The 21403-nt window shown below is 43.2% G+C and overlaps 1 protein-coding gene across 1 annotated transcript in view; it reads left to right on the top strand.

Moving 5' to 3' along the window:
* LOC146805269 (uncharacterized) overlaps nucleotides 1-21403 on the top strand; it is a 119014-nt gene that overhangs the window by 6480 nt on the left and 91131 nt on the right. Inside the window, exons 7-8 of the mRNA XM_085623785.1 lie at nucleotides 6987-7183; nucleotides 8225-8361. Of these exons, the coding sequence (XP_085479911.1) occupies nucleotides 6987-7183; nucleotides 8225-8361 (334 nt within the window). The remainder of the gene's footprint in view (nucleotides 1-6986; nucleotides 7184-8224; nucleotides 8362-21403) is intronic.

Consider the following 21403-nt stretch of genomic DNA (forward strand, 5'->3'; position numbering starts at 1 on the left):
TATATATATAGTTTAGAATGTAACCTAACATGATGGTAAATAGTTAATAGTTGTCTTACTTTTGCAGACTGACATGCAGCAGTTGGTGAAGGACTCAAATGATCCTTCATGGTTCAGAGATGTTTTTTTTTTTTTTAAGTCCTCATTCGCAAATAGATAGATCAGAGCTGGTAGAATCACTCCTATGGCCTCCCTCTTAGACAGCACCAATTGGAGCGCTCTGTAATCAATTGGAGATGCTTTACAAAAAACCTTAATATAAATATATAAGTTCTGTATCCTGAACACCCTACAGAACCAAGGAGGTAAAGTATTTATAGTGTAAAGGCTTAATCATTGGACCCGTGTCTTCATCAATCAAGATTACCCAACCAAGACTCACACGGTTCCCAAAAATCAAAACTATTGTTCCTATTGTTATTCATGATTTGTCTCTCCAATTTAACTCTATCTAATCTTATTGTATACCTAATGGAAATAACCCAATCTAAAAAAGTTGGGGATACATCTCTTATCCACTTTTTACAAATTTCTCTTCTTGCCAACAAAATCAAATATAAACATAACTTATTTTCCCATCTAGAGAGCGACTTATATTCTGGTAAAATACCAAAAAATACTAAAAAAGGGCTTTCCTGAATGTCCAGACCCAATATTTCTCCAATACCTTTATTAATCTCCTCCCAAAAATGGTGTAACTTAGGGCAATTCAAGAACATACGAATATCATCTGCTTCAGCAAGGAGACATTTTGGACAATTTGGAGCTGGACCTTTTGAGAACTTCGATAACTTTTGAGGAGACCAATACACTCTGAACACAAAAAATATGGTTCCTTCTCAGATATGCAGGCTACACCGTAGTATACAAGATGTCATGAGATACTTGCCATATATCATTCAACGGAATGCCAGGCAAGCACTCTCCCCATAACTCCATCGGTAAATTGAATTCTCCTTCCTCCAGGTCCAGCATTAACCAATAATAAGTCGATATCTCCTTTTTCCCAATTTTTTTCCAAAGTGCATTTTCTAATTCATTTTCTCTGCCCACCTCAAACCCACAATTCTGATGCCAGCTTCTTAATTGCCAATACTTAAACTTTGAAAGTCTGTTCTCCGTAAGCGTACAAAAATCTTGCCATGATAACAAAGATTCTCCTGATACTAATTGACCCTAACATCGAAGACCAGCATCTATCAGGGGAGACGACATAGAATCTTAAGTCCATCCCGGTGAGCCCGGAGCGTTCCAAATGGGAGCAAAGGCACAAAAATAACTAATCTTCAGAATTTTTCTGATCTTTGCCCATTTGGCGGCAAATTCCCGTAAAACCTTTAATCAGACTTTTTTTTAAAAATCTCGGGTCCCCATATTTGTATAGAAAACCTTGACTTCCATTATCAATTTCTAAAAGCATCACATTGAACATCAGTCCTACATCGGAGTCATCCGGAGTATCCAAATGTAAACTTCCTGCCCTCAAGGAAAAAGCCCTAGCATATAGAACTAAATCTGGTAGGCATACCCCCCCCCCCCCCTATTCTTTTTCCTACGTAACTTTTTCCATGATATTCTAATCACTTTTGAGGCCAAAATAAAGGAATTAAATTTAGACTGAAGAGATCTTAAGCTTTTTTCATTAAAAGACAAAGGGATGAAAATAGGAAATAGGAAAATTAACTTTGGCAAAAGCATCATTTTTATTAAATTTACTCTGCCTATCAAAGTTAATGGCAAGTACGCCCATCCTGACAGGGAATTTTCTATTTCCTTAGTAATCTTTTGAAGATTTAATTCTGGAATCTCATCAATATTTTGAGATATTAGAATATCCAAGTATCTAATTACCTTCTTTATCGGGTACACACAAGTACTCACATTCCATACCATACATTCCGTTTTTGTGGCGTTAATTTCATATCCTGATATCTTCCCAAACTTTCTTGCTTCATCATATATTAATGGGATTGAAATGTTTGGGTCCAGAGTAAAAACCGTTAAATCGTCAGCGTATAAGGCCACTTTTTTTATCCCATCCCTTAAAACTGAAAGATTGTATATCTGGGTTGTGTCTAATTTTCTCAGCTAGAGGGTCAATATATAGATTAAAAAGCATAGGCGAAAGGCGCAAGCCCTGCCTAGTGCCTCTTTGAATCCTAACCGGAGCAGACAGCATCCCATTCACAAAAATTCTTGCCAATGGTGCCTTATATAGCAAAGAGACCGATCTATAAAAGTTATTTCCTAAATTATATTTTTTTAATATAAATTGTAAATAAACCCAATTAACTTTAGAAAGCTTTTGTAGCGTCTATCGCTATTATGGCTGAGGGGAGTTTATATATAGTGGCTAGATCTAATGTTCCAATCAACTTATAAATGAGATCAAATATTCCTCTACCTTTAACGAAACCCTTTTGATCCCTATACAAAAGACACTCCGTTACCCCATTCAACCTCTCTGCCAATATTTTTGCAAAGTTTTTATAATCATTATTGAGCAGAGATGGGTCGATAGTAATCACAAGATCTTGGTGATTTAGAAGGTTTAAGAATTAGGGAGACAGAAGCTTCATTCCATGACGGAGGAAGGTCTCCCCCTTTTTCAAATACATGGGCAAATAATAACCCCAAAGTGAGGGAGGACCTCTCTTAAAAGTTTATACAATTCCGCAGGTTTCCCATCCGGGCCTGCGGCTTTCCCGGATTTACCTGAGTCAATGATTCTCCCAATCTCAGTCTCCGAGATCGGTAAATCCATATTCCGTGAGTTATCATCAGGAATCTCTTTAATAGAGGTGTGGCCCTGCCAGGCTTCTATCTCTTATATTTGAACCTTGCGATCTTCACGATATACTTCTTCAAAATGAGATTGAGGAGCCTTTTCAATCTCATCTGGGGAATCAAGTGTAACTCCTGGAATGGAAGAATTCAATTCCCTAATTATTCCTCTGGCCAGATCTTGTTTAGACTTCCATGCCAGGAGTTTCCCACAATTTTCTCCATATTCGAAGTGGGCTATTTTGCTGGCTTCCCATTTCCTTTTCAGTCTGACTCGAGAATTGCTGTTAACTCTGATCTCGACGATTGTATGCTGGTTAGCATTTTATTATCTAACAAGGAAAGTTGGTGTGAGTTGATGTAATTCTCACTACTTGTATTTCTTTTTCTATTCTGTCAATTTCCTCATTATATTTTTGTTGTCTAACAAACTGTATAGATGTAATTACACCCCTAAGAAAACATTTATACGCATCCCAAACTATATAAATCGGGGCGCTACCCATATTTATTTGAAAAAAAAGCCCCTGTTTCTGATCTTAATCTCCCAATTACTTCTTCCTCCAGAAAGATGGCACGCTCTACCGTCCATCTTCTGGGGGATAACCTAGCTGGAATGCTAAGAGTTAGAGAGACAGAATGATCGGAAAGATGTTCCCCAACATGAGTAATAGCCTGCACCCATTTCTTTAATGGTAAAATCAACAGAAAGTAATCTATCCTAGATTTGTGATTGTATTTTTTATTATGAAAAGTATATCCTCTTTTCTTACCCATCTTGTTTCTCCACACATCGTACCATGCAAATTGTTTCATTGTATTTCTAATCAAAACTGCCGTTTTATGTTTTACAATGGCTCCACTACTCTGTGATTTATCAAGAGTCGGATCCAGGACAGCATTAAAATTACCAGCCAAGCCTAATGGGTCTGTGTATTTCAATAACTCAGACTACAGACTGGAGAAAGGTCCTGGATCATCCGTATTTGGTCCATAATATCCTGCCACTGTAAACTTAGATGAATGGCATTTAATCCCAGCGATAGCCCACCTCCCAATTTTATCCACCGAACTATACTCAAGGGATATAGCTGGGTTTTTAAAAAAAATTATAGCAACTCCTTTAGTAGGATGTTTGAGAAGTACAAACAGTTTGGATCCATTTTCTAGGTCTTCAAAAGAGATCTCAACTCATCCTCTAACAAATGAGTTTCTTGCAGAATGAGAATCTGCTCTGGTACGTCTTAGGTATTGAAATATTTTTTCCATTCTATATTTTGACCTCAAACCATTGAGATTCAAGGAAAACACCTTCAACTTAAAATTCTGATCAACCTTAGGGCCGGCCATTTCTTTGGTTACTCATCCTTCTAAAACTCTCTATTATAATAAATTGGCGATTTCGACCTAAACAATTGTTTTTTTTTTCATTTTTTCCCGCTGCTCCCCACCCAGTGCTCCCCCCCTCCCCTTTTCATGTGATTCCCCCCCCCTCGAAGAACCCCCCTTCATCTCCTAGGCCTATGGGGCACCTCTTCTTGGGTCAGGAGCTTAGTTATTTAAATTCTTACATTCATTCATAGGCTAAGTATTATTCTTTTTACTTTTCCTTAATCTTCCCCTGAATTGCACTGTAAAAAGTATTCAGCTTCATCAACTCTTCTAAAAGTCCTCATGATATTATTGTGCATTACTTTCAATGAGGCTGGGAACTTTAGTTGTGCAGTGGCACCCACTTTTTTGAATGGTTCTAACAATTTCCCCAACTCCCATTGCCGTGAGGCCGTGATTGCAGAAACATCTGTTCTAATCTGAAAAGTTATATCATCCACAATCAAAGAATTTAATTTCAGTGCCTTATTAAGAATTTCCTCTTTCAGAGTGTACGTAAAAAAATGCACCAAAATTTTCCTCGGCCTTGTTTTATTAGGATTGAGCCTAAAGGGATCCCTATGTACCCTCTGAATATCCGCGATTAAAGCCTCTTCTGAGCACTCAATCTGTGTTGCTTTCTTTATTAGTTTTGCCACGTACTCATATATTACTTCCTTCTACTCCTTCCGGAACTTTGAGTAAATATATATTGTTTCTCCTCTGAGAATTTTCTAATGATTCTAACTTAACTTGTGTCGCTAGATCTCTTCCCTTTAAAGCCACTATAGTCTTTTTATTTTCTTCCACCTGATTTGTTAGCTCGGTTACAGATAATTCTAGTGCCATTGTTCTAGTAGCAAGTGAATCGATTTTAACTTCTAACTTTTCGCATGAGTTTTTAATGTCCACTTGATTCCTCTCCTTAATCTCTTTAACAAGGGCTTGTAACATATCGCACATGGAGCTCGATGAATTTTTCTCCCCAAATTTTCCAGAATCTTCATATAATAATTAGGGGTGGGCGGAATTTGCGAAATTCACTTTCGCAAATTATCGGGAAAATGTTAAAAATCTCCGCAAACACGCGGAAATATCGCGAAGATGCGGAAGTTTTTTTCCCGCCCGTTCGCGGTATTTTCTGTGTGGTTGCGACTCGCCAACTTACCCATGCGGTTGCTCACGGACGCGGCCATCTTGTTTTCACTTGTCTCGCGGTGCATGATCGCGAGAAGAAAGACGTGATCGCAGACGAATGACATTAAGCGGGCGAGAACTGTCGTGAGACAGCGCAAATGCCTACCAACAATCCAACATCTCATGAAGAACGCGACCGGATCGGGAGAACTTGTTGGCGAACGCGGGGATTCAGGTAAGGCGATCGTGCGCACGCGAGAATGTATTATTTTACAGTGCGAGCAAGCAAAAAATTTCCGGTAAAATGCGGATTGCGATAATTTGACATTTTCGCGCTCTCCACGGAACGCGAAAATGTCAAATTATCGCAATTTCCGCGAGCGGAACGGAATTTTAGCCCAGGCCTAATAATAATCCGGGGGCTTGAGAGATAATACTGGCGTTCTCCTTTAGATCAATACTGATTTGGAGTTGTTCTGTAGATAACCCTGTAGATTTTTCTGAACTAATCAGGTAAGCCTCCACCTCCACCATATTTTCAGGTTTATTGATTTTATCAGCCATCTTCCATGCTGATACTTCAACCTCGTCCAATAAAGGAGAGTATCTGTTGTCAATAGGAAAGTTAGACAATAGGGCGTTGGTCTAATTTATCTAAGCTGACTAACCGATCTAGTGGCTTTAATACTAAAGTAGTGGGAGCTATTTTAAAATAGCTTTTTAGAGAGGGTGTTAACTTGTGGGGGTCTCTAGAAGAAGCAGTGCTCTTTTTCTTCTTAGAACTTGCCAATTTTGCCGGATTTTTGTCTTTTACAGTTTTGTTTTGAACTGTCGGATTCTTATTCCGTTTAAAATGATGATTTCCCACCTTTTCTGCAGTTTTTGAATCTGCATCTGCTTGATAATCAACCATATGTGATTTTAATTTAGCACTCCTTAAGGAGTACCTACTTTGCCCGAATTTGTTGCATCTGTTAACATACAATGGCGGTTAATACCCCCTTTTGGTATAACCTCTGCTTTTTGCTCAGAAGAAGGTCTTTCAGAAACACTGCACCGCTCTCTAACTTCACACACCCCACCTCCTTGCTATGCCGCCACCTTAGTCTGAAACTGACCTTGATTCACTTTTCCGGCTGTGCTGCCCCTGCCTCTCCCGCCCTGGAAGGACAGCAACAGCACTCCTCCCACGATGTAGCTCCCGTGCAGCTCGTGCCCAAAGCGGCTTCAAGGTCGCACTCGACCTCGGCAGCCCCCCACCGACCTCGCCTGCAACGAAACCGGTAACCTGATGTCCTGGCAAAACCGGGACTCCTCCAATCGTCGGCTCCAGGCCAGCAGGAACACGCCGAGAACCACAAAGGCTCCCGCCTCCACAGAAAAGCCAACAAGGGCTGCCGAAACCGCAGAATCTGCTAAAAAAAAAAAAATCACTGGACCGCCCGCGTTCTCTCCTCTCCTCTCTACCCAACCTAGGTACGGACCTCGTAGACACTTTCGTTTTCTTCCAATTATATTTCCTAGTTTTTTCTTAAATAATGACTAATAATGGCTAATAAGCATCACAGTAGATTCCAGGGTTGACGATTCATACAGCGCAATGTTTTTTCAAGCATGAATACTTAGACTCGCATCTAGTTCGCAACCCGCTACTCACCGGCCGCCATGTTCCTCCGATTCTATGCTTGGTTCAGAGATGTTCTTGTCCCAAAGAGAAAATTGCACACACTCTTGGAGGAAGCCAAGTCAGCTCGGGACAGTGCAGGTTTTCTTCTCAATGGTATCAGCGAAATACTTTTTTCTCCAAAAGAACTTGCATCTGCAAAAGGTGTAACAAAGGCTCATGCTGGAACAGCTGTCCTTTATGAGGAGAAGGTTGATGCATTATTTGGTAAGATATTACAAATGTTCAAATTAACATTCAACCAATCTTGGATGGTGACAATTCATTATTATACATTGTTTTAAAGCTTTGCATATGTGGTCTTGTATCATATAATCGTACGATGACTCCATCATTACTCAACAGATGTCTGCAAGAAGAACAATGGGGGTGGCTTATAATTTATTAACAACTTGTTCTGAGTTTGTGCTACAAATGGCATGCAAATCTGGCACAAAGCCTTGAGTTGTGATTTTATTTCTGAATCTGTAGGTCCAGGTGAGGGGCTCAAACTGGATGAAGGCATGATAGCAAACTGAACTTCTAAAATACTGCGCTCGCAGCTTTTATTTAGACATCTTCAACTCTCCTAATAATTACATCAGTTGGTCCTGTTCTTAGCACTTGGTTGTAGGCTCCAATTTTGATTTCCGTTCACTATGCTAGTTTCTTCGACTGTTTTAAAAAAATGCTACTTGGGGCTATAACGGTCATTAGGGACCAGGAGCTAAACAACAGTTGTGTGGTGGCGCTTTGTGTTTAATTTCTGTTGTCAGTCACGTTTGCTCTTTTATAATTCTCACATTTAGTGCAGATTTTAAGCTACAGAAAAGTACCCCTGCTCTGAGCCATACCCACTCCTGCTGTCCTAAGTTTTTTATCTGAAGTTTTGAAGGGGACCCAGCCTTTTACCATCAGGCTTCCCATTGCACAAAAGCTAAGACATTGGTTGAAGGTGGACATTTCTGTCCTCTTCCTGAAACTCCAACAGATTTCCTGAATCCACAACTTGCTGCTTCACTCTTAAGTTCATAAACTTTCTTTCTTCACCCTCTGCCCCCCTCTTCATCAATGCCTTGCTCTCACCTGTGCTTCTTTGACCAAGTGCACTTAATGTTACACTTATGAACCGTTGTAACCCTAACCATATCTCATCTGGCACTATCTGAAATAATGGAACTGAAACTTTTGATAGGCAGCTCAGCCATATTAAAAACCAAAAATAGTGGTAGTAACATGACACTGATGTATGCTAATTTGTTTTTCGAGAGTTTATGATGTCTGTGTGCAGGACCAACGGCTGGCCATCACTGGACAACAGAAGTATGAGAAGGAAGCTGGCTATAAAGATTTGCAATGCTAGGACAGGACTAAAGATAACTCCAAATCTAGAATCAAACAACGAAGTTGCTTGTTTTCTTTCAGCCATTTGTTCTGGTTGCAATAGTCGGGCCTTTTTTCCCTCCTTTTTTTCCCTGGACTTTTTTTTCTGGATTTTTTTCCCATGTTTGGTATCCTGGCCCCTATGGGGCCAAATATGTGCTTTTGATGAATAAAATTACATGTTGACACATACCCTTTGAACATTTTTCCTTTAAGCACTGTTTTGTTTAGTCTTTTGCCACTGGTCACCAAGCCAAACAGCTTCAGATAATGCTATGTACCTCAAAACAAGGCAAGTCCCAGTGAGTCAGGAGTATGGGAGTAGCAGCATACGTTGTTAAGCTTATCGGAATGCAAAGTAGAACATTGTTGCTGACCACTTCTTTTGTATGAAGGTGCTTGTGGTATTTCTGCAGCACAAACCTAGTCAAAATTCTAGGCATTTCTCAGATTTATTTTATACAGGTGTCTACCTCTCACTGTAGAATTTAAAAAAAGTAATCTTTCCAAAGCAAGAGAAAATTAATCAGATTCATAGGACCAGATTTAGAGATTTGTTGTGTTTGGTTTGCTTAAGTTTTATAATGCAGACCTGAATCAAAATCCTTTTCAGGATTTTCAAATCAGAGCTAATTGGTATTTGGTACAACACTCATCCGAAATAGGAAAGGTTGCACATTTGTCTAGACATAGTATTTTTTGGGTACCAGAAGGCTACCCTTCCAGTATGAAACTTAGGCTAGACTCTCACAGACAACATTGCATTATAGTGCAGTGGTGCTAGAGAGTGGAATAGACATGACACTTCCCAGCTCTCTCCCTGTTTTGCAACACAGCCAATTAGGCTGCTGCTCTGCGTTCAGTGACAGTTTTGTAAATCTGGGCCTTACTTTAGAACTCGCAGCATTACAAACAATTCTTGGTATTGTGTAAATATGGCATATTACATCCAAGTGGCCTGTTTTCAACAGGAAAGTACACCGAAGAGGTGGTCCAAAAAATGTTTTCCTACCAACAAATCGATAGTCCTAAACTACTAGTGGGACCCTGCAAGAGAATACTGGCAGTCGGCTAACATGCTACTAACATGGAATTGTCAAGGTGTAATCCACCCGTAATGATTTATTAGTGATCCACAATCATCTGAAAGTTCTTATGTCGTCATAATTTAGTAATCCACACTCATTCTGTAGTTGGCCTTAAATAATCCAGAGTAATCCATTCTCATTTTAGAGCTGTCATCAAACAGTCCTAGAGTAATCTCCACTCATTCTGAAAATATCATGGGGACATTCCAAAGTAATCAATAGCCATCCTGAAGTGGTCATAGGATCATCCAGGAATAATCCACACTCATCCTGAAATTGTCATGGGATCATTCCAGAGTAATAAACTTCCATCCTGAAGCGGTTATAGGATCATCCAGGAATAATCTGCAGTCATCCTTAAATTGTCTAGAACCCATCCTGGAATAATTCTCACTCATTCGGAAGGTATCAATTAGTATTCGTGGAGTTGTAAAAGGTAATCACTCCCTGCCAGTAGAAGTCATCAGAACACCATCCTAGAATAGTTTGTGATTACAGTAAGTCATCCCATTTAAATATTTTCCCCTATAGGCATACTTCAGGATGGTTTGGGATGACGTCCCCAGATAATTACAGGAATAGCTCAGCTGAAGTTATCGGATGGCTTCAGAATGAGTCCAGGATGATCTTTCTTTTTGACCAGGGTGTTCTGTGCAGCAGGCCTCCTAACCCTCAGTGCTGCATACCGTGAATAGACACTTACTCATTGCCAAGGTTCTTAACAGACAAGCCTCTGCTCTCGCCAGGCGGAACGTTAATCACCGTTCCCTGAACATTGATCCCCACAATTTGCTGGAAACGGAAATGGCAGCAGGGCCTTTTATCCAAATATAACTGGCAAGACAGGCGCCCCGATGCCAGGTCAGACCTGGTGCGGTCAGACCGCCCCAGAGCCGGCCCTGAGCTGAGCAGCAGCTCCCGCGCTGCTTAGTGCTGGCGCTGACAGGGGTAGATGTTTGTTCACCGGACAACATGGGGGGGTTGCCCGAGCGCTCCGGTTCCACTTTTATCTCAAGGTCCTTCCGCTCTGACAAGCAGGCATAACAGAGGGGCCCCCGCCAAAAATAGCATAGGCAATATGGCACGGGCCTTTGTGCAATGAAGGGAAATAAATACCCATTCCCACGGCTGCTGCTTGAGTTATACACTACAGCAGAAATAGGTTCCGAGGACTCCGGTGTCGCTGCACCCAAAAATATATATATATATATATATATATATATATATATATATATATATATATATATATATATACACACATCACGGCAGCCCTTATTATCGACCAGTTACGAGAGATTAAGCAATTTGCCCAGAAATACGGAATGTTAGGCGTTCCTGCTGAGAGTTGAACCCAGCACTGATAAAGTATCGCCAGCCAGCCATTCTTATCAACCAGTTACGGGAACCCAATAATTTATTGTTAGGCACGGGGAATTTTAGTGCCACATTGAAACCGCTTGCACTACCTCGTACCGGGGCCAAGACAACTAACTCGGTTCGACTAGTCATTAGCGTGCAAGAACAAGTCTTCCCAATTTGCTCACGCGAAACCTAGCTGGGTTTAAATAGCAGTCAGCACGTGGGACTACCTTCAATAAAACCTTAACCTGGTGTAGCCTAAAAGCGTGTTTATGAAACCGCCCGCCCCCCCCCCCCCCCCCCCCTGCGAGCCGGACAGCGGTGTTTCCATCTCAATATGAAACCTCTAACGTTCTGAAACGTGAACTTACAATCAAGCGCTCCGGGTAGCCCCGCAGACACGCCGACCTGCACAGACTATGAACCAATTAAATACCTTTAGCCCTTTAAACTTTATATTCTGCCACAATAGGTCGCGGACAAGCTGACCTACAACTTAGTACCTTCCAGCTGGCTATGGCACTGGCATACCTCCCTCAAGTGCGGTCTTTGTTAGGACACGGCAAGCCCAGAGGATATTTAAGACCGCCCGTTGTTGTTTTGAGCACACGCCCGAGGGAACCAGAGCGCTTTGTCTGGGTGCCTGCCGCACTACCGACGGGTGTCAAGCCTGGGGGGTACCAGTATATCTATCTTTTTGCTCGATGTGGCCTGCGCGTGAACAGCAGCATATCTCGATACTGCTGCACAAGCTTTATTCTCGCATTATCAGGGTCTGCCCGTGGAGCTGCTGGCTGCTCATCACTCCTTGCCCATTGCGCCAAGGTGGGCGTGGTATGTCGGTATTGGAAAGTATGTCCTCAAAGTAAGCGCTTCCACCATCTGCCTTACCCTTTGCTATTGCTGCCCTGTTCCCACCGGTTCGTCGGCCTGGAGCTGGGGGTCGTGTCTCGCGTCTCTGATACCCCTCAGCCTTGGCATTCCAGGGGTGATCGTGGTTGCTGGGTGGGTGCCTCCATGGCAACTTGCTTCCTGCGACTTAACTCTGTGCGGACCTGGTGCAAGGGGGATGGGGCTAGTTTATCTGGGACCCGTGGGGAAAGGGAACCCCTAACTGCATCCTTAACTGCTCTGCTGTGAGAGCGTGAGCACAAAGCCACACTGGGGTCGAGGCACACTCCTCCACCCTCCCGGTTCCACCTGGGCAAAACGGGATCCCCAGCAGATGGGCCAGAGCCAGGACCGCAGGGGAATGAGGGAAAGAACATGCCCCGCCTGAAACCGACCCCACAGAATTGCAAGACCAGGGGGCACAGCAGTATGCTGGACGGAGTAACTGGCAGCAGTGGGCACCGGAGTCTCCGAAGGGATGGAGCCAAGGAGAAGCACCTCCCGGCAACATGCCCGTGCGGGCTGAGGCACTGGCGATGGCCCCACCACAGTAATAGTGCTACAGAGGGGGACTCCGATGGAATCAAGAGAGCCCCTATTGCTTGCTGCTCCCCCACCCCCAACAGGTATCAGCACAGCTAGCATGGTGGTGCAATGGAGGTGGGAGCCACGCGGCTCTCTGCTCCCACCCCCGCCTCTCCAGGCCCACTGGTGGGCCGAGGCCCCGTGGTGGTAGGCAGCACAAGTACTGCCTAGCCAGCGCTACCAGAGGTGGAGGAGATGCAAGCACATTGCGCTCCTCCCCCACCGCGTGCTAAGTGCTCTTGCCCCAAGCCGCTCGGAGCCTGGCTACACTCACTGGCCTTCTCGGCCACCACCCCCAGCCACACCGGGCCGGGTCCTGCCCTGAGCCGCGCGGCAGCCTAGGGGTCTGGACAAGGGCTCTGGACAAAATTATGCAGAGTGCCTCTGAGAAGCAAAGAGCATACCTTTAAAAGGCTGAACATGATAATTAAACTCTCCGTGCCTCAAACATATTTGCAATATGCTACCCGTCTGTTTAACAAGGGAAGACACCGCCGGTGACCCTTATAATGTACTCCAAGAATATGCCAGAGATAAACAGTTCAGCAGTATTTCTGCTTCCTGAGGGGCTGGCACTTGATAACATGCATTTTGGGGGCGGGTGAAGTGTCTTTTAGCTTGCGTCTGCTGCAGCGAGGTGAGCACGCACAGCCACAGATCATAACCTCCGTGCACCCTGGATGCAAACGCTGCCTTTGTGCCTGGACATGGAGTTCTCCACCCAGCGCCCTCCTTTCCGCTTCTGCATCGCTTTCCCATATCCAACCTACGCTGATCTAATGGCCGGAGTGTTTCTAATAGCAGTGCACATGAGGGGCATGCACATCGTGATCGCGCACCCCTTAGTGCTAGCGCCGGAGCATCTAGCCACCCATTTGGAGCCCAGGCTCGACCAGGCCGCGGGCCTTCCAATTGTGTTGCTTTCCCCCTGCCACCAGGCAAGACTGTGCAATATGCTGTGGCTCTGGCCACACAATCAGTCCTCACTGAGCTCAAAACAAAACCTGTCTTTCAGATCGGGACCCCGAAACACAGTGGTCAAAGCGCACATCTTGGGGCTCGGACCCAAGAACTTGCCATGAAGAACTGCCTGGGCAACCCAGTGATTGGGTACCCCTATGCCACGGGAAGTCTTAAGCGGGGGACGGTAAAGGCCCACACTTACTGCATCAAACTCGACGCCCATGGTATCCCACAACCATATGACGCGACCCTCCCCGTGGTCTGGACACAGTGTCCAGCGGGGAGAACACGCTGTTCAGTCTTAAACAGCGAGACGGGCAGCAGTGAAGAGGCTGCACAGTGGGTGGGGGAAGGCATTTGTACTCTTGTCCCCCCCACGGCCAGAAGTGACGCAGCCAGCTGACCCCCTGGTCCCTAGCCTAGGGAGCCTAGTCTGCTGACGGCTGTGCCTTCCTGTGGCACTAAGGCGGCCGCCCTGTTGGAGGGTCCCCTACGTTGTGCCCCCCCCCCGGGGAGCCTTGGCAGGGTTTGAGCCTCGGGGGTCGCATCCACATCCTGTGATTCTGGGCAAATCCCTTAATCTCCCCGTGCCTGAATGTGTAACGTAACCGGTGCTCATGTAAAGCACTCCAATGCCTTCGGGTTGAGTTCGCGCTATATATAATCTGAAAAAAAAACAACAAAAAAACCCACACATTTCTGTTGCATTATTAAACAACATTATTTCTACAGCCTGTTATTAGATAGATGAAAGTTCTATTCGAGTTTGCACAAAAACCTAGTGACAATTTAAACCATTACAACAACTTTGAGGTGGCTCAACTTTTAACAATAGTGAATAGCCTCTGTTTGTTATATCCATAATTATTTTTTTTGTTGTTTTTTCCTTATGGTAAACAGTCTATAGAACGTCGTATATCAGTATACCCCTCCAAAACCCCCAAAATTGATGCCAATTTTCCTATCGCAAATTATGGTTTTATTTAATTTACAGCCTCCATCAACTCATGAATAAAGTCTGGCACATGTGGCAATTTAGTGCAATTTACACTTCCCACATAAATCTCACTAAGACTAAGTGAAGATAGAACATTTGTTAAGATAATACTTTCCGTAATTATGAAAAGGGAACTAGACTCATCACAGCATGCATTGTCAAAACATGGGTTATTTCAGTACTTACATTGAATTTGAATTAATTACCAATATAAATCGGGGAATAGGTTAAAATTACAGACATGGAACTGTCTGGGAGAACCGCCAAGGACCGTTTTTGGGTAACAAAAAAAAAAAAATGTAAAAATTTCAAATCTATTGTACAAAAAGGATTATTTGGTCAATTAACCAGCAGCAAACTTGAGGCTTAGCCACCTCATCCCAACGAATGCTCTGTACAACTGGTCTCTTAGCAGGGGTGGTTCATCCATAGGGGCGGAGGAGCGTCCCCCCACCAATGCTGCACAGAAAGCATAAAAAATAAAATGGTGGTAAAATTTGTATACATTTTTTTCCCTCCCCTCCCCCTGGACCTGCGCTTTCTTTGTGCAGCCACCACTGATTTGTCCAAAGAGCTATTACTTGAGTCTGACAGGGTGGTGGTTGAAGTCCCATTTCCCAGTATAGATGACACCTCCGGGTACTAGTGCCCATTTATTATACATTTCTATTTCATTTCATTCATTTCAAAGGCTATTGATTGGCTGGGGATAACTTGCATCTCAAGCAGGCATACTATCCCGGATCCCTAAGCAACCTGGGTGTGGGAGATCATTACCTCCATGCTGTATCTTTGTTTTATCACCAGATGCCACATACCTCAAAGACAAAGTTTCTGTAACCAACGAGGGTAGGAAAATTGTTGCTGAATCCCCAATCTTTCCATTGCTAGCATCGCTCTGGCTTGTGGTCAGGATTACTGTAGGTGTAGCCAGTGATGTCTGAGCCTGACGGGACCACCAGTACGTCTGCGTCTTTTGCCCCTGGTGACAGTTAACAAGTCCAGGATTGAAAGCTGCTCTTCTTCAGATTTGATAGCGTTGTTACCTCAGGCAGGCTGCTGCAATTGCCTCTTACAGGTATTAGTATCTAGTTTCCCTCTACCCATTGACTCATCACCTTTCTCCCATTTCTTCTTTCACTCATTGCTTCTTGATTGTTCAATGCCTGTGTTGTAGTCTGCACACCTGGCTGAGCTACTCCGGCTGAGAGAGCTGTCATTGCAGGTAGGGGTCTAGTTTTTGCTGTGTTTGCCCCTCTGCTTGCCTTTTTTTCTTTTTACTGCTTCTCTCTTGGAGCGAACGCCACAATCCGCACTCAAAACAGCTTCACTGACTGCTTCGCGGTCTCCGCCGACAATAGAATCAATACAAGGTTTCAGACCACATCGATCTTTGAGAGACCACGTCTAAGACTACCACAATGCGAGTCACCATCACTCCTCTCCCATTTCTCCACCATCACAACAGGCTCCCCCTAACACCTGGATCCATCGCGTTGCTTAGGTATTCCAGCATACAGACGAGCTATCAAGGTGAGGGCAGAGCAGTGAGCAGCGAGGAGAGTTACACAGACACCATCTTGCTCACAGCATACGGGGGGAAAAGGGAGTGGGAGAAAAGAGAGCTCCCAACAAGATGGATTGGGATGGAGAGACACTCAAATTAAGATGGGATTATTCAGCGACACAGCTACTTAACCAAGAAGGTGGAAAATTGGAGAAAGCAGTCTTGGACGGCAGGAGGTGCTGGTGGTGCAGTAGATTCAGAGCCACCCAACATGGTAGAACCCTCTCCCTCTACTATCTTGTCCTCCATTAAACAGCTGCAGGAAGAAGTGAAGCGATAGTTGTTGGGCCTGACCAGCCAAAAGAAACTGCAGGGCACAGTAAGGAAGATAATAAATGTACGGATATAGCAGGGAGAATGACAACGATGGAGGCCCACACAGAGTCCCTCGAATCAGAGGTCACAGAATTAAAAATGTACAGGACATCCTAAGATAACCAATATGATGTGGAAAATTAAAAAAAACAGGAAAATTGGCAAAGAAGAAAGAACTTAAGACTCTTAGGGATACCCGAAGGCAGTGAAGGTGGGGGGGATGTGAGAAGATGTGTAATAAATCTTTTGAAGGGTGCCTTTCCAGATCTGCCAGGTTGGGACTGGGATAAAGAAATTCAAAGAGCACATTGTTTCCCACTAATGCTTAAAAATCAGCACGCAGGTAACCAAGAATGACCCTGAGAAATACCGGTACATTTTGACAAATTTTTGCTGAGGGAATGTGTATATGCTCAGGCGTGCCCAAATGCCCCAAAAAAAAGAGTTTGAAGGGGTTTCCTTTTTTGCAAGACCATACTTTGCTCATGCTACCGTGGAGCACAGGTGGCATCTGAGGCAAATGTTCACACCTTTCCAGGAGCTGGGAGCTGAGGTATGTATACAAAACCCTGCAAAACTGAAAAAATTTTAAGGGGTGTACCGGTAGTTTTTTTTCCTGAGATTCAGGGCAGAAGTATCTAAAGGAACTGATGGTGGAGGTATGATATTTGAGATAAGGTCAAATAATTTAAGCTTTAAAGGGGGCAGAAAGGAGAGATTTACGGATTGGAAAGGGGGAAATGAAAACCTTAAGACAAGAGGAGATAGTTATCCCAAGGATATATATTTTTTTTAACTGATAGTGTATGGCTTGTGAATCATGGTGATATTAGGAAAGGTAGTAACAGACAGATTGATCATGAAGAAATTATAAGGTGGGGATTGGCGAGAGTGTTAATACAGACAACCTCACACAGGCTAGGCTTGATTTCTCACATGTTGAGTGAGGGTGGAGGGAGGAGGGGCTTTAGTTTTGTAGGGTGGAGGCACCAAGGGGTTTGGGGTAGGGAGGGGAGGGAGGGGGGATCCCACACCCTCAGAAGGGAAGAGGACAGAACAATAAACTGTGTAATGTGAATTATGGTAGAGCTTTACTCTAATTATATCTGAATGTAAGAAACAAGTCTCAAGTCTCAGCCATGAAAATCAAGTAATGGGAGGGCAAGGAAAGGTGCGTATTGCCTCTATTGATATATGCAGGCAGAATTATGTAAAAAAAGAGCTAGAGCCTCATTAGGTCTTCAAACGTTGAAGGCAGATATTGTTTGGTTTTCAAGAGACCCATATTGAAGGATCACAGAGAGATGTATTAGATTCTCTTGGCTACAAGCTAATTTGGGACCACACAAGGTGTATGAATGGGGGTGACAATTTTAGCTTGAGGTTACAAGATACAGTTTTCGCAAGTGCGGGTTGATAGACAAGGTAAATAGGTGATCTCAGGGTGTCATTCTAAAAAATGGAGCTAAATTCCCTCTATGTTCTGTGTATGGGAGCATTCTGGATGATCCTCATTTTATCGATTGCTTATGTAATCAGCCGACTTACTGGCCTTTGCCAATAATTTTATGTGAGGACTTTAATATTAATTTGCCTAGTGATTGGGATATTGGCAAACATAAAAAATACACAGGTCAGAAACCCAGAGTATTTTGTACCCTAGAAAGTATCTGTAAAGATCATGGGCTCATTGATGTTTGAGCAGGAAGAGACCTCTAGCGCACAGGTACACATATTACTCTGCCACGCATGGGTCGCAAGCCCATTTGGACTATTTTTTTTATTTTGAATACACTCACAATGAACTGTAGGATTGAACAATATCTGTGTTTTCTTTTGGACCATGAACCTTTAGTTCTGGAGATTCAGGTGGTCAGGAAGGAAATTAAAACTAACTGGAGTTTTGAGGGGGCCCTGATTGCAAATGAGGATTACTGTAGATATATGAGAAACTAGATTCAGATATTTTAAAGAGAATATTGGTAATGCACCAATAGGAGTTGATTGGGACACGCTGAAGGCGTGTAAAAGGGGGGGTGGAGGGTTCTCATTGAGCAATGGGAAGAAAGAAAAACAACGTATTCAAAACAAACAAGATATTCTAGCTGCTGCTAATGAGAATTTGTTAGAGTAGTTCAAAAGGGAGGAGAAATAAGGGAGTCTCAAATAGGGGTGATTTCAGCAAGTGTGGCGCTTAATGAGATATTTGCAAACAGGGCAGCATAAAAGCTTACAGTTTGGAGGGAAGATATGCATGAATGTAATGAGCGAGCAGGGCATCATCTGGATAGGAGAGCTAGACAGAGAAATGTAGCAAATGAAGTTAGAGACATTTGAGACCCCTCTTTTGGGTAGTTTGAGCCCAGCAAGATCAGGGATGCCTTTAGGACATATAATCATCTTTTATATACTGAAAAAATAACTACCAGCTCAGTGCAGATAGACTATTTTGAACAGAGTACCTTTATACAAATTGACCACAGAAAAAAAGAGAGCACCTTGAAAGGGCAGTGCAATGGGATGAGATCCATTCTGCATTGTCTTGCTTATCCTCTGAAAATGCTGCTGGGACCGATTCAATCCCTGTGGTATTTTATAAAATATTAGCACCCCAAATAAAAGATAATATGGCTGAATTATTCAACCAAATCTATAGCGGAGCTCCCCTTCCAGGTTCGTGGTCAAGGGCCAAAATCTTTCTTAAGAAAGAAAAAAACGGCTGTAGAACTTGGCTCATATTGTCCAATAACTTTAATGAATGGGGACGCAAAGGTCTATTCTAAAGGTGCTAGCAGCATGGCTAGCACAGGTGATACCAAAGATAGTGTCCAGCCGAGAACATGGTTTTATAGCAGGGAGGGACAAAACAGATCATATTAGGAGAGCGATTACGCTGCTTCATGCAGCACAGGTGTCAGGGTACCCAAAGGCCTTGATCTTACTTGATGCAGAAAAGGCATTTCATAGGGTCTCCTGGCACTTTCTCTGGCAGCCAATCTGTATCAGATGAGGGTTTTTGAAGGCTGTAAAAGCCGTATATTATAAACCGGAAGCCAATTTTTTCGTCTCAGGTGACAACAGAAAACATTGAGATTACAAGGGGGACCAGAAAAGGGTGTCCCTGCCCCCCCCTTCTGTTTGCAATGTATATCGATCAGCTTATACGCAAATTAGAGCAAAACACAGCAATTCCACCAATGGTAGTACAAGGATACGATAATAAAATTTTAGCATGCAGTGAAAATATAGCCTTAGTGACCCCCAAGCCAGAAATGTCAATTAAGATAATTGGAAAGTAAGCTGCCCAATTCAGGGAGATCTCAGGACATTCTTTGAACAAAGACTAGACCCAAGTTGTCAAGAACGATAAGTTCTTGATGGTTGATAAGTGAGTGGTTAAAAAAGCAGTCTATTTGGGTAACCCTGGGCGTAGTTTGCGACGTAGCGCTACGCATAGCTACGTGAAGTGCACTTCGTGCTATGCGAGCTACACGTAGCTTCGCAAACTGCGTAGTGCACTGTGCAAGATGCTGTTCGCACTGATTGCACAGTGCCGGATGCTTGTCCACACTATGCAATCAGTGCAATTTGCATCTTGCACAGTGCAAGCGGTCGTTTTCTCCCGCTCGAGTAGATTTGTACTCGAGCAGCAGCTTTCTCAACACGGACTGGTAGTTTCTCATCGCGAGTGGTCGCGAGCATACGCGACCACTCACAGTGAGAAACCTGACCTCCCCGCATTGAGAAGCTCACCGGGAGGTTTATTTTCCACGCTCTCAATCGGCAACTTGATGCTACTGATTGCGAACGAGGACAAAGTCTCACCGGGATGTCATTTTGCTTGCTCGCAGTCGCCAACTTGACGTTGAGGACCGCGAGCAAGCAAAAAATGACTGCTGTTTGCACTGTGCTACGTGCAATTTGCGTAGTGCGAAGTGGCGCAAACTTCGCAAACTACACGAGGGTAGCGTAGTGCTTTGCCCATTTGCATTTCATCGGAAGTAGACAAAATTGTCAAAGATAATCTGGACCCTCTTATAGAGAAAACAAAAAAGGAGCTTGTTCGATTGAACAACCTACATTTTACAGTTGTGGAAGATGTAATATAATCAAAATGATTTTCTTCCCTAAAAGTCATTTATATCGATTTCCTTAAAATTTTCAAATTATTGGTTGAGGATACTTGAGGTAGTGTTCTCAAGATTTTTATGGGCTCATTCCAAACCTAGAAGGGCACTAAACTATCTCTCACTTTTGAAAGAAAAAGGAGGGAGGGCTTTACCAAACGCCAAACTGTATTATTGGGCCACTATGTTACAATATAGTACTATATTACTTCGGGAACCACACATTAACAGGGCACACTAATTTTATTCCCTCTACTTGTTATTAATTGACAATGATGCATGGGGCTGTTTTTAGAGACAATTAGAGTTTAATTACTATAAGAAATGTACATTTTAAGTGCCTTCTGGAAGCTTATAAGGTGTGGCCTTGGTGCATAAACAGATGGGAATAGGAAGAGTGAACATCTATACTCTTCTTCAGAATACCCAGAAATTTCCCTTTCATTTTTAGGTATCAGTGTATCCAAAAGGTGGTCGCAAGTAGGCATTGACAATTAAGGTTTTTCTTTACTCTCCCTTTGGCGTTGTTACATTTGAGGATCTAAAGAATGAGTTTGGTATTAATCATGGGGAGTTCTTCAAGTATCTTTAAGTTAGGGAGTATCTTCTGCATGAGGGGAGTGGCCCTGTGGGTTTTGGTAGAAACAAATTGGTTGAGAAATTAATATCTCGGAGCAATAGTGGTCTTGGAAAAGGATGTCACTCCTGAATTCCGAGATAAAGGATGATCTAGATAAGTTCTCTTTAAAATGGCAAGAGAAATTGATAACCGATTCAGACTTTTATAAACCTCTATCACAAACTGTTTTTATGTCAGCTAATTTGCAAACGCAGTTTTTTAAGACCTGCTTTTTGTTATATTATACACCTGCCAGGTTAGCTAAATGGGTTAGGAGCTAATGAACTAGATGTCCCCACTGCTCTGTGTCTTGTGCTGGCATAGTCCACATTTGCCACTTGTAGCACCCTGAATTCCTTAAGGAAGGAAATCACAATGTTTTTTTTAGTGTAAATGGTAAATAAATATAAGTCTGACCTCGTGCCTTATTCTATCAGGAGTGTAAAAAGAAGAAATCTCACAGGAGTGTGGAAATGTGGATTTTTCTGGTCAGTTATGTCCCCTATCTTGGACCCCAACGGTTCTATGTGCATGTCACAAGTACATGTATGTTC

Source organism: Triturus cristatus, chromosome 8 (assembly GCF_964204655.1).
Source record: "Triturus cristatus chromosome 8, aTriCri1.1, whole genome shotgun sequence".
NCBI classification, from domain to species: Eukaryota; Metazoa; Chordata; class Amphibia; order Caudata; family Salamandridae; genus Triturus; species Triturus cristatus.